The sequence below is a fragment of the Natrix helvetica genome (genome assembly GCF_964273705.1).
Source record: "Natrix helvetica genome assembly, chromosome: 3".
NCBI lineage: Eukaryota > Metazoa > Chordata > Lepidosauria > Squamata > Natricidae > Natrix > Natrix helvetica.
Genome location: NC_138549.1, coordinates 176964114 through 176980886, shown reverse-complemented (window position 1 = coordinate 176980886; position 16773 = coordinate 176964114). Strand labels below are relative to the sequence as shown.

General features: G+C 47.5%; 1 protein-coding gene across 1 annotated transcript in view; it reads right to left on the bottom strand.

Moving 5' to 3' along the window:
* LOC309390161 (uncharacterized protein) overlaps window positions 1-16494 on the bottom strand; it is a 39714-nt gene extending 23220 nt beyond the window's left edge. The window contains exons 1-4 of the mRNA XM_081949248.1: window positions 16357-16494; window positions 13029-13144; window positions 10600-11062; window positions 7364-7468 (exon numbers count right to left, since the gene is read on the bottom strand). Coding sequence (XP_081805374.1) covers window positions 7364-7468; window positions 10600-11062; window positions 13029-13143 — 683 coding nt within the window. The 5' untranslated portion in view covers window position 13144; window positions 16357-16494. The remainder of the gene's footprint in view (window positions 1-7363; window positions 7469-10599; window positions 11063-13028; window positions 13145-16356) is intronic.
* Between the last annotated feature and the right edge of the window lie 279 nt (window positions 16495-16773).

Here is a 16773-nt window from a genome sequence, read left to right as displayed (position 1 = left end):
AGCAACCAGAAAGGTGAATATAGTACCAAGAGTGCTATATCTATTTCAAACTATCCCCATAAAATTAGAGAAAATTTTTTTCACTGAACTGAACAAAATTATACTAAAATTTATCTGGCAAGGGAAGAAAGCTAGGATAAAATTGAAAGCATTACAGGATGATAGAAGCAGAGGTGGTATGGGGCTACCTGACTGGGAACTCTACTACAAAGCAGCAGCATTAATTTGGATCAAAGACTGGATAAATTTAAAAAACAGAAGAATATTAGCATTAGAAGGCCATGACCTGCAAACAGGATGGCATTTTTCTTATGGGAAGAAAGTAAAAAGAAACAAAAATATTTCCATAGACATTACATTAGAGAAGCATTGATTCAGGTCTGGGACAAAATTAAAGCAAAACATTACATGAAAATACCGATATGGCTCTCCACTATGGAAGCTATGATACATCCCAATACGCTAGATCTATCAAAAATGATTAGATACAGTGAAATTTTAGATAACCAGGGGAATTTGAAAACAAATCAAGAACTAAAAGAGAATAATATAAATATAGATTGGTGGCCATATCTGCAATTACAATCAAGATACAAAAAAGATGTAAAAGAATATGGAATATATACAGAATTGCAACAAATAGATAAAATCTTAATTGGCCCGGAAAACAAATTTATAACGAAAATGCATAAATATTTGCTAGAAGTAACATTAGAAGAAGAAAAAGTTAAAGGCTGTATGATAGCATGGGCCAAAAATTTTGGTTATAATATAGATCTAGCGGATTGGGAAAGAATTTGGAACAAACTATAAATTAACACAATCAGCAACATTGAAAGAAAATATATACAAAATGTTTTCTCATTGGCACCTATCACCAACAAGATTGGCTAAAATATACCCAAATTTGAAACCGACCTCCTGGAAATGTAAAAAAGAACAAGGGACCTTCTATCATATGTGGTGGTCTTGCCCGGAATCACAAAAAATATTGGAAAAACATTTGCAAGAAATCACGAGAGAACAAATAAAATATAAACCCGAAACCTTCTTGCTGGGAATAATCAAAGGGAAATACACACACAAAAAAAATCAAATATTTACTAACACATCTTCTAACTACAGCTAGAATTGCTTTCGCCCAATACTGGAAACAAACTACTACTCCCCCGGACGAATTAATGATAAAAAAACACTGTACTGCGCAGAGATGGACAAATTAACTCTAAAATTAAAAGATAAAGAGGAATCGGAATATTATGAAATCTGGAATAATTGGTATGAATGGTTAGAAAACAAGAAAAGTAATTAAGCCAAAAACAATATATATATAAATACGTATAGAACTGTGTATAAAAGTATGTAAATATAGAAGCGGAATATTATAAACATGTATAGATAAGATGATATAACAAGGTACAAATGTTAACATAATGATTGTAATATATGGTGAAAAGAGAAAAACATGTATAGATAAGACGATATGACAATGTACAAAATGTTGACATAACGACTGTAACATACGCTGAAAAGAGAAAAACAATAAAAATTACTAGGCAAAAAAAAAAGAATGGTGAAACTCAAATGAAATACAATTGAATGGGAAATAATATAAAGTGAGCGCTATCGATTGATAACTGCTAGTAGAAAGAACAGGAAGCTCCTGTTTGTATTGCATTGTGTAAATGTGTTGTACGTCTAAGTTTTGTGTGTGTGTATTTTATAGGAGGAGGAGCTTCCGGCGATGGCGGTCGCCTCCTGAGCTCCTAAGAACGCCATGGAGCTCCCAACCGGGTAAGGGATTGCTGCCGGCCCTCATGTCATCGGAGGGCCGAGAGTTGGACAGCTCGACCACCCTGGCTTGTTTTGGGCTCGTTTTGGCCCGCCAGGGTGGTCGGGGGAGATTGGAGGAAAAGGAGGAACGGAAGGCTGTAAACGGCCGGGGGAACAGCTGGGAAGTAATGGCGGCGGCGCGCGCAGCGCAGCGCGGCGTGAGGATTGCGCTGGCGGCGAAAAAAGGCACCGGGGAGAAGAACGAGGCACCGGGGAGGAGAATAAGGCTGGGAGGCAATTGGGAGAGGCAGTTGGAGACGGCTGCGGCAGCGGGACGAGTGGAAAGAGTGGCGCCGCTGCCAGGGACTCCTCTGTGGTATTCTGCCGTATCCTGGCTGCTCCCATGCCCCCCCCCCCCCGGGCCTTGCCGGCGCCAGCAGAGGACGCCGAATGGTTTACGATCTTGGAGAATTTTGGAGAACTTTATCCTAATCCGTGGAGAACTTTGGAGCGCCGAGTGGGGGGGCCAAGGTGGAGTGTGCCCACCTGGGCGTTCTGGATGGAAACCAGGAGTGAGGGCGAAGGTATAAAACAACGGTTGGGGGTGGCCTGGAACACCGGAGGCCACTGGAGGCCCTGTTTCAGGGCCATGGATAGGCCTGAACAGTTACCTAGGCCAAGAACAACTGGGCCAAGAACGCCCCCCCCCATCTGGAACCACCTTGGACTGTCTCCCACCTTTCTGTCATCTCTGCCATCTCTCACCACTTGAGGATATTCGATCATTTCCCGCCCCCCCCCCTTATCCAAGTACTAATCTGGACATTGAAGCCTCCTACTTCCTATTGAGACTCTAACCCCCGTTTACCAACTTTTCATTACCAGCACCCTTACCCCACTGGGTTTTTAACAATCTACTCGAGGTCAGACCTGCTCCGCCTGCGGGAGGCCCCTCTCTCGCAGGCATGGCCCTTGGCTCTTTCAAGGGCCCGCCTTGATGACGGGTTCGTGGACCTCGAGAGGTGCAGGAACCGGAAGATAAGGGGATTTTTAGTAAAATGTTTTTTATCTTTTTTAGGGGGTCCCAGGGTGGGGGGGAGGGTTAATCAGACCGGGAGGAGGGCCAGAGCCGGACAGACAGGTGAGTCCAGGAAGGACGGGGATGCGGTGGAGGGGGGGAATATAAAGGTCACTAAAGCAGAGGGTTGTCCTATTACAACGGTCGCGGGGAGGAGGGGATGCGAGGACAGGATAAGATCCCAAGGTCGGTTGGGAGACCGCGGCTGTTGGTTACGCCCGGTCGCTTGTACCAACCCCTGCAGTCTAGGTGGACAGGTCCTACAGAGCCAGGGCCTGCGGCTGATGCTTTGCAACGCAAGGTCTGTCACCAACAAGGCCCCCCTCATTAATGAGTTGATCTCAGAGGGGGAGCTAGACCTTGCAGGGATAACGGAGACCTGGTTGGGCCACGAGGGTGGTTTACCCCTCGTGGAAATGTGCCCACCGGGTTTCCGTGCATTCCATCAGCCTCGGGCCCTGGGTAAGGGTGGAGGGGTGGCGGTGGTTATGCGGGAATGTTTGGAGCCGAGGGAGTTCACTGTCCCTCAGATACCCGGGTGTGAGTCCCTTGGTGTGAACTGGGGCCCAGGGAGGCAGTGGGGCTTGCTGATTGTATACTTGGCTCCTCGCTATGCATCAGCAGCCCTGCCCGAGCTCCTCGAGCTAATCTCAGCGACGGCAGTTGAGACTCCCAGACTTTTGGTCATGGGGGACTTCAACTTGCCGTCAACGGGAGCGGCTTCCGAGGTGGCTTGGGAGTTCATGGCTTCCATGACGGCCATGGACCTGACCCAATTAGTGCAGGGCCCCACTCACGAAGGGGGCCACACACTGGACCTCATTTTTGTATCTGAACAGTGGACGAGTGATCTGGGAATAGGGGATTTAGTCATCACGCCCCTGTCATGGTCAGACCACTCATCCCTCCGGCTGGACTTCCCTGGCGCTATCCCCCACCGCGAGGAGGCGGAACCAGACTCTATAAACTGGTACCGCCCCAGGCACCTGATGGAATCTGATAGATTCCAGACGGAGCTTGGGCCAATTCCTGTAGCCTTGTCCCGCTCCCGCTCCGAGGACCTAGTGACTGCCTGGAATAGGGCGACGACTGGGGCCTTGGACCGGGTTGCGCCTTTGCGACCTCTCCTGCGGCATCGACCCACCCGGGCTCCTTGGTTTACTGAGGAGCTTAGGGTGATGAAGCGCCACAGGAGACGTCTAGAGAGCAGGTGGAGGTCCTCACGCTCCGAATCTGACCGAACACAGGTAAGAGCCTATTTGCGGACTTACCCTTGTGGCAATAAGAGCGGCCAAATGTAGACACTGTGCTGCTCTTATTGCGTCCGCGGATAACCGCCCTGCCGCCCTGTTTAGGGTGACCCGCTCCCTTTTATCGCAGGGGGCGCGGGAGACACCCTTACAGGGTAGAGCAGAGGAGTTTGGAGAATATCTTCAGGACAAAATCGATCAGATCCGGAACGGGTGGGCCTCCGTCAGTGGACCAGACGAGCTGCCAACAGCGAGTCTTGAGAGACCATTCTGGGAGGAGTTTGACTCTGTTGCCCCCGAGGATTTGGACAGGTTGCGTGGACGGCTGCGACCTACCACATGTTTAACGGACCCGTGCCCCTCCTGGCTGGTACTGGCAGCCTGGGAGGTGACACGAGGCTGGCTCCTGGGCCTGGTGAACGCCTCATTGGGTGAGAGATACTTACCTACCGCCTTGAAAGAGGCGGTGGTGAGACCCTTGCTCAAGAGACCTTCGCTCGACCCAATGGAGCTAGCTAATTATCGTCCAGTCTCCAACCTCCCCTTTTTGGCAAAGGTTGTTGAGAATGTGGTGGCGCAACAATTTCCACGACACCTAGACGAATCCGACTATCTAGACCCACGCCAGTCCGGCTTCCGACCCGGGCACAGCACTGAGACAGCCTTGGTCGCGTTGGTTGATGATCTCTGGAGGGCCAGAGATAGGGGTTGTTCCTCTATCCTGGTCCTATTAGACCTCTCGGCGGCTTTTGATACCATCGACCATGGTATCCTATTGCGCCGGTTGGAGGGGATGGGAGTCGGAGGCACCGTTCTGCGGTGGTTCGGCTCCTACCTCTCCGACCGGAAGCAATGTGTGTTGACAGGGGGGCAGAGGTCGTCCCTGAGGCCACTCACTTGTGGGGTGCCACAGGGGTCGGTCCTCTCGCCTCTCCTGTTCAACGCATATGTGAAGCCGCTGGGCGAGATCATCCGTGGTTTTGGGGTTGAGTACCATCTTTACGCTGATGATACTCAGCTGTATATTTCAACCCCAAACCACCCCAACGAGGCTGTCGAAGTGATGTCCCGGTGTTTGGAAGCCGTCGGGGTCTGGATGGGGGACAACAGACTCAAACTCAACCCCTCCAAGACTGAGTGGCTGTGGGTACCGGCGCCTCGGTTCAGCCAGCTGACCCCATCGCTGGCCATAGGGGGTGAACAGCTGTCCCCTGTGGAGCGGGCGCGCAATTTGGGCGTCCTCCTCGATGCCCGGCTGTCAATGGAGGACCATGTGGCAGCCGTGGCAAGGGGGGCGTTCCACCAGGTTCGCCTGGTGCGCCAATTGCGCCCCCTACTGGACCGGAGTGCCCTGCGCACGGTCACTCATGCGCTGGTGACGTCTCGCCTGGACTACTGCAATGCTCTCTACATGGGGCTTCCCTTGGGACGCATCCGGAGACTGCAGCTAGTTCAGAACGCAGCCGCGCGGGTTATTATGGGAAGTACTCGTTACTCCCACGTAACACCTCTCCTGCGCAAGCTGCACTGGCTACCTGTGGCCTTTCGGGTGCGTTTCAAGGTACTGATTACCATCTTTAAAGCGCTCCATGGCATAGGACCTAGGTATCTGCAGGATCGCATCCTACCACACACGTCCCTGCGACCTATCCGCTCACACAGAGAGGGGCTCCTCCTGGTGCCGTCTGCTAGGCAATGCCAGCGGGCGACACCTAGGAGTAGATCCTTCTCTGTGATGGGCCCAACCTTCTGGAATGACCTCCCCCCAGACATTCGAACTACCACCGACCTCCGTTCCTTCCGGCAAAAGTTAAAGACTCACCTATTTCAATCAGCTGGCCTGGCACTTTCTTAGTTTTACCTCCCGGGGATTTATTCATTTTAATTGGGTTTGGGGTTTTAATAAGCTTTTAATGTACTATATTTATTATTCTATATACAGTCTTACAACCTCCTTCACCTACGTATTTAATTATTTAACTGTTTTATGTATGTATTTTATAACGCATTTTAATGACTGTACACCGCCCCGAGTCCCTTTCGGGAGAGGGGGCGGTCTATAAATATGAATAATAAATAAAATAAATATGTTTGTTATTAAAATTGAAAAAAAATTGAAAAAAAAGACCTCCCCGGATAATAAGCTCAATCGGTTCTTTTGAGCACATGCGCTAAAATAAGTCCTCCCTGAAAATATTGCAGCACAGCAGCAGCCATGAGGTGACCACGCTCGCCGCCTCCTGCCCCTCAAAAATAATAAGACCACCCCGAAAATAAGGCCAAGTGCTTATTTCGGGGGTCAAAAGAAGACCCTGTCTTCATACATATATATTGCCCCGCCCTCCACCCTAACCCTCCCCCACCTCCCACACAAACCCACCCCCCTGACTTCCGCTGTATACCACGCTAACAATTCCAAACATCCCATATATTATTTACTCTGATCATCTATCAATCTAAACATTCTTACCTAAAGGCTAGATAATAACTCCTGGTCTGGTATTTATTCTGTATATAATCAATCCATTTTGCCCATTCCTGTGTGTAATCCTCCTGTTTCTGAGCTTTTAAGAAAGCTGAAATTTTTGCCATTTCAGCGAACCCCGCCACCTTCTGAATCCATTGATCAATTGTCGGTAAAAAATCTTTTTTCCAATGTTGCGCAATCAACAACCTAGCTGCTGTGACCATATACAAAACCAATTTTGTTTCCCCTTTGGTAAAATCCTTAGCTATACCCAATAAAAACATTTGGGGAGTGAATTGTATTCTTTTCTTAAATACATTCTGCATAACCCACCATATTTTTATCCCAAAAGCTTTAACCTTATTGAAATATATGTATGAATAAATTAGAAGATGGGATTAAAAAAAAGAAAAAAAAAAGAAGACCCTGTCTTATTTTCAGGGAAACAGGGTAGCATCCCACAGCCGGGCACCATGAGAAATATGTGGGTTACCCCCAAACATTTCAGAGTTCTCCAAACATCTTGGCGAACTCCGGTTGGCTGGAAACGGACTGCTCATGGTGGGGGGGAGGGGGAGGGAGGGATGAGCTGGGGCGAAACCTACACCTTATTTTTGTATCTAGTGAGCATGGGAGATTTCAGAGCTGGTTCGAGTTTACTGCAACCAACATCCCTAGTAAAAGAGCCATTTGCTTTAAACCAAAGGGAGTCAAGGGTTTCTCTTTTCCAAGGGACCAGATTGGGGCAGGTCTGACAGCCTTTTCTCCGTCAAGCAAGTTCACCTAATGACTCACCCTGGCAATTTCATGACGATCTTTGATTTCAAGTTGAGGATTAACTGCGTCCCGTGTACGATCTCCCAAGATCCTCTGATAAACTCAAGCTTCAGTAAATCGTGCCTACGAAGGAAATAGAAGGGAAAGGGGTCACCCCAAAATTGCCCTTGGCTTTTCAAGTTGGTCTCACCAGTCCCCCTCGTTTCTATCTGCCAAGGGATCCCTTTTGCTCGATAAGGGTAGGGCTCTATCAAGTGATCATCTTTCAATCAGAATCTCACTTGTCACCTGGGGAGGTCTACTGGTAGTCCTCGACTTATGACCACAACAGAGCTCCAAATTTCTGCTGCTAAGCGAGATGTGTGTTAAGTGAGTTTTGCCTCATTTTGTGACCTTTCTTGCCCCAGCTGTGAAGTGAATCACTGCTGTTGTTAAGACAGACACATGGTCGCTAAGTGAATCTGGCCTCCCTATTGATTTTGCTTGTCAGGAGGTTGCAAAAGGAGATCACGTGACCCCGGGACACTGCGACCGTCATAAGTACATGCCAGTGGCCAAGCCGCTGAATTTTGATCACATGACCACGGGAATGCTGAAACTGTCATGTGAAACGGTCATGCCTTTTTCATATCATTGTGACTTCGAGCGGTGGCGCGGTGGCCTAGAGGTGGAGCTCTCGCCTCACAATCCGGAGGCTTGTGAGTTCAATCCTAGGTAGAGGTGGATATTTTTCTCTCTGGGCACAATGAGAATATATCTGCTGAACAAAACTCCTCATTGGCGACAGGAAGGCATCTGGCCAGTAAACATTCAGCTGCATTTAGTTGCCCCGACTTCACCCCAATGCAAGGGATTAAAAGAAGACGATGATTATAACTTCGGTCATAAAATGAACTGTGATAAGTTGAGGACTGCCTGTAGTAGCATTGGTGTGATTTCTTTTAAACAACCTCACATTCAAATCAGCCGCCACGAGGCTGACGTGAATAATGAAGCTCCACCCGGTGTGGAGAATCAGTTTGTCCTGTGCTGTGAATTATCTCGAAATAATCTCCTTTATCTGGAGAGAAATTTATGGCGCTTTGCTCACCGGCATCTTCTAGTCTCTATCTAGACACACGGACGTTCCAGGTGAGGGATTAGGTCCGCAGGAAACCGCCAGGCGTTTTCTCACGCTCCATAATCTGATTTATTTTTCCCAGCTCAAACGTGAAGGATATTTTTCAATGAAGAAAACAATGTGAAGCCGTTCCGAGCCATATCTTGAAATATGCTTCCCATAACTTTCTCCTGCATCTCTCCTGCAATAAATGCCACCTTCTCAAGTAGACGTTGAGACCCTGGTGTTTTGGGACTCCTCAGCCAGCAAGAATTCAAGGAGCTGAAACTTAGGCTTTCTTCGAGGCTTCAAGTGGGAGGAGACCAAGAATAAACAGGTCATCCTGAACTGAAACCGTTTGTTTACCTGAACTCCAGCCACTGCGACATCCCCGTGGTCATGTGACCAAAATCCAGATGCTTGCCAACTGGCTTCATATTTGTGATGGATGTAGCCTCCCGGGGTGTGTGTGTGTCACGTGATCCCCCTTCTGACAAGCGAAGCCAATGGGGAAGCCAGATTCCCTTCACAACCATGTTACTAGGGATCTTGGAGTCCTAGTGGACAACCATTTAAATAGGAGCCAGCCGTGTGCAGCAGCTGCCAAAAAAGCCAACCCAGTTCTAGGCTGCATCAACAGAGGGATAGAATCAAGATCACGTGAAGGGTTAATACCACTTTATAAGGCCTTGGTAAGGCTACACTTGGAATATTTACATCCATTTTTGGTCACCACGATGTAGAAAAGATGTGGAGACTCTGGAAAGAGTGCAGAGAAGAGCAACAAAGAGGATTAGGGGACTGGAGACTAAAACATATGAAGAACGGTTGCAGGAACTGGGTATGTCTAGCTTAAGAGAAAGAAGGACTAGGGGAAACATGATAGCAGTGTTCCAATATCTCAGGGGTTGCCCCAAAGAAGAGGGAGTCAAGCTATTCTCCACGGCACCTGAGGACAGAACAAGAAGCAATGGGTGGAAACTAATCAAGGAGAGAAGCAACTTAGAACTGAGGAGAAACTTCCTGACAGTGAGAACAATTAATCATCAGTGGAACAGAAATTGCCTCCAGAAGTTGTGAAGGCCCCAACACTGGAAGTCTTTAAGAAGATGTTGGATAGCCATTTGTCTGAAACGGTATAGGGTTTCCTGCCTAGGCAGGGGGTTGGACTAGAAGACCTCCAAGGTCCCTTCCAACTCTACTATTGTATTGTATTGTATTGTATTGTATTGTATTGTATTGTATTGTATTGTATTGTATTGTATTGTATTACTAACTCAAGAGCGCACCTTCAGAGGTTGTGGGTGCTTCCTGGCTGGAGGTCTTTAAGAAGAGACTGGACAGCCACTTGTCTGAAATGGTAGAGGGTCTCCTGGTTGAGCAGGGGGTTGGACTAGAAGACCTCCAAGGTCCCATCCAGCCACTAGGATGGATAGATAGATGATAGATGGAATAGATAGCTGATAGATAGGTGATCAATAGGTGATGATAGATGGATGGATGGATGGATGGGAGGGAGGGATGATGAAACAGCTTGCCTTCAGCGGTTGGTCGGTGCTCCATCACTGAAGACTTTTAAGAAGAGACTGGACATCTGCTTGTCTAAAATGATGTAGGGTCTCATGCTTGAGCAGGGGGTTGGACTAGAAGACCTCCAAGGTTCCATTCGGTCCCTAGGATTTTATGATTCATAGATAGATAGATCTATGATAGATAGATAGATAGATAGATAGATAGATAGATAGATGGATGGATGGATGGATGGATGGATGGATGGATGGATGGATAGGACAGCTTGCCTCCAGAAATCATGGGTGCTCCATCACTGGAGGCTTTAAAAAGAGACTTGTCTGAAATGGTATAGAGCGTCGTGCTTGAGCAGGGGGTTGGACTAGAAGACCTCCAAGGTCTCCTGAAGCTCTATTCTGAGATTGATTAAGAACCGCAGTGATTCACCTCCCAACTATGGCAAGAAAAGTCGTAAAATGAGTGAAAGCTCGCTTAACAACTGTCTTGCTTTTGGGCTCAATTGTGGTTGTACGTTGAGGATTGCCTGTGCCTGCATGAGCAGGTAGGGATACCAAGGGATGTCCCCGGAGCTACATTTGGAGGGACAGGGGAGGCGGCGTTGGCCTCTTGGTCCTTATCCACTCACCACTGGAATGGCTCTTCTGGGCCTCTGCTTCCCAGACCGAGTAAGTTGAGGACATCTGTCAGTCCAAGAAGACCGTTCTGACCCGTCAGGAGATCAAGAAGTTGCTTCTGATTCAAAACTCCATTCAGGAGACCACCAGCTCCATTTAGGACTCCATTGGCTGTATTGTTGAGAAGACCCCCGACACCCCCCAGAAGACCTCCTCCATCCCCACCAACTACACCACCAAGCACGCCTTTGTCTCCACCTCCAAGGACACCACCAAGAAGTCCTCCACCTCCTTTCTCTCCACCTCCAAGGGCACCATCTCCACTGCCTTTGTCTCCACCTCCAAGGACACCACCAAGAAGTCCTCCACCTCCTTTCTCTCCACCTCCAAGGGCACCACCAAGAAGTCCTCCACTGCCTTTGTCTCCACCTCCAAGGAGACCACCAAGAAGTCCTCCTCCTGTTCCAAACAAGCCTGTGTCGAGAAGAGAATGGTTCCCATTAATCTTTTCCCCATCAACAGGACTTGCATTAATCAGACCTTCTGGGTCCAAGTGTCCCTGATATCCCTCTCTGGAGGGAAAGTTTTACTTCTTTCTTTTCTCTCTAGTTCGGTTCTCAGCAGCTTGAACTCAAGTTTCCATCGGGTACCTGCCAGGAGGTCCTCTCCACCATCTGCTTGGCTCCTACAGCCTAGCACCAATCATCATCCCCTTTTAACGACCCCATAATCCCTTGTGGGGTGGAGTCTGGGTAACTGAACAGAGCTAGCAGAATGTATGCTGGTCGGATGCCTTTCTTGTCACCAATGTAGAGTTTTGTTCAGCAGATATATTCTCATTGTGCCCAGAGAGAGAGAAATATTTGCCTCTACCTAGGATTGAACTCACAGCCTCCTGAGTGTGAGGCGAGAGAGCTCCACCTCTAGGCCTTCACACTACTCTGCATCCTAGCACTAATGCTATTACCTATTTGAGTATGCATGCATGCATGCGTGTAAGCATGTATCTATGCATGCATGCATGTATGTATGTATGTATGTATGTATGTGTTTGTTTGTTTGTTTTTTGTTTTATTATGGTGGTATTCCACCCTTTATAATATTTTTGTTACCAACAACTCAAGATGAAAAACATATCCAACCACACTTCTGATATTGCCCATCACAACATTCCTACATGGTGGGTTGGGCCAAGAGAGATTGATTGGCCCCAAATCACCCAGCTGGCTAAGGTGGGAACTAGAACTCACTGTCTTCTGGTGTGATTGACCCAAAGTCACCCAATCAGCGTTCATACCTAAGACAGGACTAGAACTCACAGGCTCCTGGTGATGAGTGCAAAGTTACCCAACTCACCGCCTCTTGGTGATTGGCCCAAAGTCACCCAGTTAACTTTCATACATAAAGTCAGACTAGAACTCACCATCTCTTGGTGATAGCCCAAAGTCACCCAGCTGGCTTTCATGCTTAGCGCGAGACTAGAACTCACGGTCTCCTGGTGATAGGCCCAAAGTCACCCAGCTGGCTTTTATGCTTAAGGTGGGACTTGAACTCATAATCTCCAGTTTCTAGTCTGGTGTCTTAACCATTAGATCAAGAGTCTCCAAATTTGGGGACTTTCCAACGCGGACTTCAATACCCAGCATGGTTGGCTGGGGAATTCTGGGAGTTGAAGTCCACAAGCCTTAAAGTTTAGAAACCGCTTGCACCAGACCAAACCAACTGTCCAATGAAACCTCAGCATGGCTGTCTGAGGAATTCTGGGAGTTGAAGTCCACACATCCTCAATTTGCTGAGATTAAGAAATCTATCCAGATTGTAACTTTAGTTTTTTTGTATATATACTCTTATGCAGTTTGGAATGTCTGCTTTCATGTTTTGGAAGAGATTATTTCTTGCTTAAATATAATTAGCTATAAGATTAGTGTCAGGTTTCCAAAAGATGCCCTAATTGATTCATGAGCCTCAACCCAAGTTTCAAAAGAAATCCAGTCATTTATTAGGAGCACCATTTCGGCAATAGCGTATTGCAGTCAGATCTAAGCCTCACTTGAATTATAGCTGAACTTTTCCCCTGTTCCTTCCCTCCCCTCAGTCTGTGTCATAAATCACATTCCCCAATGAGGTGCACCCCTCCCAAGCCTGCTGTGGTAATCTGAGATCCCACTCTAGTCGAAGGTGTGCGTGGAATGCTCTCCCGCCCCCTTTCCTCACCATGGCAACTTTATGAGTTGATGCTTAGTTTCTTCGTGAAGTTTTTTTCTGAAAACACTACGGTGGGAGATACTTAGACTCAATCTCCTTACCCAGATACGCCCATGGATGCAAAGGTAGCATTCCTGCCAGGATGAACCATTGTTCAATCATGGTTTTAGTCGGATGGAATCTGCCCAAAGGAGAAAAATGCCATTTCAGGGGATTCCCTGAACATTTGACTTACCCCTTCGGGTTCTTGCAGAGTTTAAATCTTGGAGGCTGCTGAGCCCAAGCGCTGGTCCTAGCAAGCAGCAGAAGAGGGCCAGGCAGGTGACCTCAGCCATGGTCAAGGTGGACATCCTGAAAGAGAAGGAAGGAAAGAATGGGTGGAGATGATCTGGATGGGTTCTCAGCATGTGAAGACCTTGGGACATCTATGGAGATGTCCATCTCCCGTCATCCAGATCACGGTTGTCCCAAAGGTGTTTTTTTCAAGAGGCAACTGGACTTTCTGGTTTTTTTTTTGAAGATGTTTCACTTCTCATCCAAGAAGCATCTTCAGCTCTGACTGGATGGAGGGAAATGGAAGGATTTATACTCGTTGCAGACAGCTGGTCATTTGCAACCTTTTAGAGAGTTGTTGAGGCCCCTTGGAGGTTTACCTGTGTCCTCGGGGTCACCTGAGGGGTGCAAATGGATGCAACTACAAAACAGTCCTTTCAGGAGTTCCAAGAAAGCTCCACGCTCATCTGTAGTATTCAGGGGACCCTGAGAATAAACCTCCAAGTGGCCTCAAGGACCCTCCAAAAGGATGCAAATGACCAGCTTTGTCTGCAAGGAGTATAAATCCTTTCCTTCCCCACCATCCAGTCAGAGCTGAAGAAGCTTCTCAGATGAGAAGCAAAATGCCTTCTAAGAAAAACCTTCAAAGCCACCGGTTGACATCTGCTGACCAGAATTAATGACTGCCTTTAACAACTTTTAAGTTGTGGGCTCAACCTCAAAACCATGTCAAAATCAGGAGTCATCCTTTCTGCTCAATGAAGGAAGTTGGAGAGGTTTGGAAAATTGGACACAGTTGGCTACAGAGGTGTTGTAGACTGTGATCGATGCTGCATCATTGGAAGCCTTGAAAAAGAGTTGGATTAGCCATTTGTCCAGAATAGTAGAGGGTCTCCTGCTTGAGCAGGGTGTTGGACTAGAAAACCTCCAAGGTACCTTCTGACTCCTTTGTGTTACAATACAATGCAATAGCAGAGTTGGAAGGGACCTTGGAGGTCTTCTAGTCCAACCCCCTGCCTAGGCAGGAAAACCTATACCGTTTCAGACAAATGGCTGTCCAACATCTTCTTAAAGACTTCCAGTGTTGGGGCATTCACAACTTCTGGAGGCAACTTCTGTTCAACTGATTAATTGTCCTCACTGTCAGGAAATTTCCCCTCAGTTCTAAGTTGCTTCTCTCCTTGGTGTTGTTCTGTTCTGCTCTGCTCTTTTCCTGTTCTGCTCTGTGCTGTGCTGTTCTGCTCTACTCTGCTTTCTGTCTTGCTCTGCTCCTGTTCTGTTCTGTTCTGTTCTGTGCTGTTCTGTTCTGCTTTGCTCCCGTTTTCTGTTCTGCTCTTCTCCTGTTCTGTTCTGCTTTACTCTGCTTTCTGTTCTGCTCCTGTTCTGTTCTGCTCTGCTTTTCTCCTGTTCTGTTCTGTGCTGTTCTGTTCTGCTTTGCTCCTGTTCTGTTGCTCCTGTGCAGGATGGTAGAGAGTCTCCTGCTTTGGGCAAGGGGTTGGACTACAAGACCTCCAAAGTCCCCTGCAACCCAGTTATTCCATGACTGATATTGATATTGATATGATTGACCAGTAAGTGAGAATTCAAACTCTCTTCTTCTAACTGTCCATCAAAAGTTATTCTGTTATTCCCTAATTCCACTATTCTGTTCTAATTGCTTCACCAGTAAGGGCAGGTAGTAGAATACTATCTGATTAACCTCAATGAGCCAACTACCTGCTGAAGTTTCCCCAAGGGGAAGGGCCAAAAGGGGGGAATTTTTATGGGAGGCCCTCCGCTACCAAAAGGTAAAAGGTGAACTCCATTGGCCACTGTCTTTTTCCAGAATTTTCTTTCAGTTTCCCAGTTTTAGCCTGCAGCCCTGGGATTTCCTCGTTGTCTTCTTTCTAAGACCTAAGGAGGACCGGTGTTCTGCTTAGCTTCCCAAGATCAGGCAACCCAGCTAATATTTCACATTTCCTCTCATTTTCGTCAATGTCTCCAGCAGGTTAATTAAGGCCTTTTAAAGAAGGAGAGGAAGATAACTTTCCCTCAGATGTTTCGATGCCCACTGTTTAATTTAAACCAGCGGTATTTTTCCCCCACCACCGGAGAGCATTTGAAATCCTTCCGGTTATTAATGCAACAACGCCTTTCGAATTAATGTGTCACCTTTGCTCAAGACTTCAGTTCAGGCAGAACATTTAATCAACACTTCACAGTTGCATCCCCTCCACCTGCCTTTGTGAGTTTGGAGATGATTAAACTGCGCTTGTTTCTTTCTGCCTCTGATTTTTATGCAGACTCAGCTCCTTTGCGGGGGGCTTAGAATAGAATAGAATAACAGAGTGGGAAGGGACCTTGGAGGTCTTCTAGTCCAACCCTCTGCCTAGGCAGGAAACCCTACACCACTTCAGACAAATGGCTATCCAACATCTTCTTAAAAACCTCCAGTGTTGGAGCATTCACAACTTCTGGAGGCAAGCAGTTCCACTGGTTAATTGTCCTCACAGTCAGGAAATTTCTCCTTAGTTCTAGGTTGCTTCTCTCCTTGATTAGTTTCCACCCGTTGCTTTTTTTCCTACCCTCAGGTGCTTTGGAGAATATTTTGACTCCCTCTTCTTTCTGGCAGCCCCTGAGATATTGGAAGATTGTTATCATGTCTCCCCTGGTCCTTCCCTTGCACCGGAAGACATGACAAGAAGCAAGCGATGGAGACGTATCAAGTTGAGAAGCAACCTAGAATGAAGGAGAAACTTCCTGACTGTGAGAACAGTTAGAGGAATGACTTGCCTCCAGACGTTGTGGGTGCTCCATCACTGGAGGTCTTCAAGAAGAGATTGGACAACCATTTGTCTGAAATGGCATAGGGTCTTTTGCTTGGACAGGGGGTTGGACTAGAAGACCTCCAAGGTCCCTTCCAACTCTGTTCTTCTGTTCTGTTCTCTACTGAGATACTTCAGACAGGACCAAAATTACATGGGAAGGTCTTCTGCTGATGTCTCAGCCTCCTTCAGTGGAGGAGTAACTCAACCGCCAGTTATTCAGTGGAACAACCTGCCTCCAGAAGTTGTGGGGCTCCAGCACTGGAGGTCTTCAAGAAGAGTTCCATTAATCTGGAATGGAATACAGTCTGCTGCTTGGGCAGGGGGTTGGACTAGAAGACCTCCAAGGTCCCTTCCAACCCTGTTATTCTATGTTCTCCAGAGCTTTAGTCCTCAAAACCCCCATTGAAACTGACTCTCCTGCCTGCTTCTCGAGACCCACCTTCTCCCTGTCTGGTCCTAGGAGAAGAAACTGAATGTGCTTACCTGAGAGTCTTCAGCTTTGGCAAATAAGGTTTCCTTGCCACCTTTCTTATATAAGCAAGCCGTGGGCAGGTAGAAGAGGAAGAAGGGTTGAATTTGAAACCTCTCAGCAGAATTGTTTCCTCCTCCAGTGACTTTGTGTAAGTGTGTAAAATTGAGTTCTCCCAGGACAATTTTTTTCTTCAACAAAGTCAGGGGTAGACCTGCTCCTGGTTGAGCGACAGTGGCTACAGTTCTTCCTTGGCCGGTGGAAGGAGCCCAGCAACTTGGAGAAAGGGAGTGATGTCCTTACGGTGTTATCCCCATGCTGGGAGGGGAAGGTCTACCTCACCCAAACATCCAGGGGTTGCAAGGAAGGCAGGGGTAAAAATTCAGCAGGTTCTGACAGGTTCTGGAGAACCGGTAGCGAAAATTTTGAGT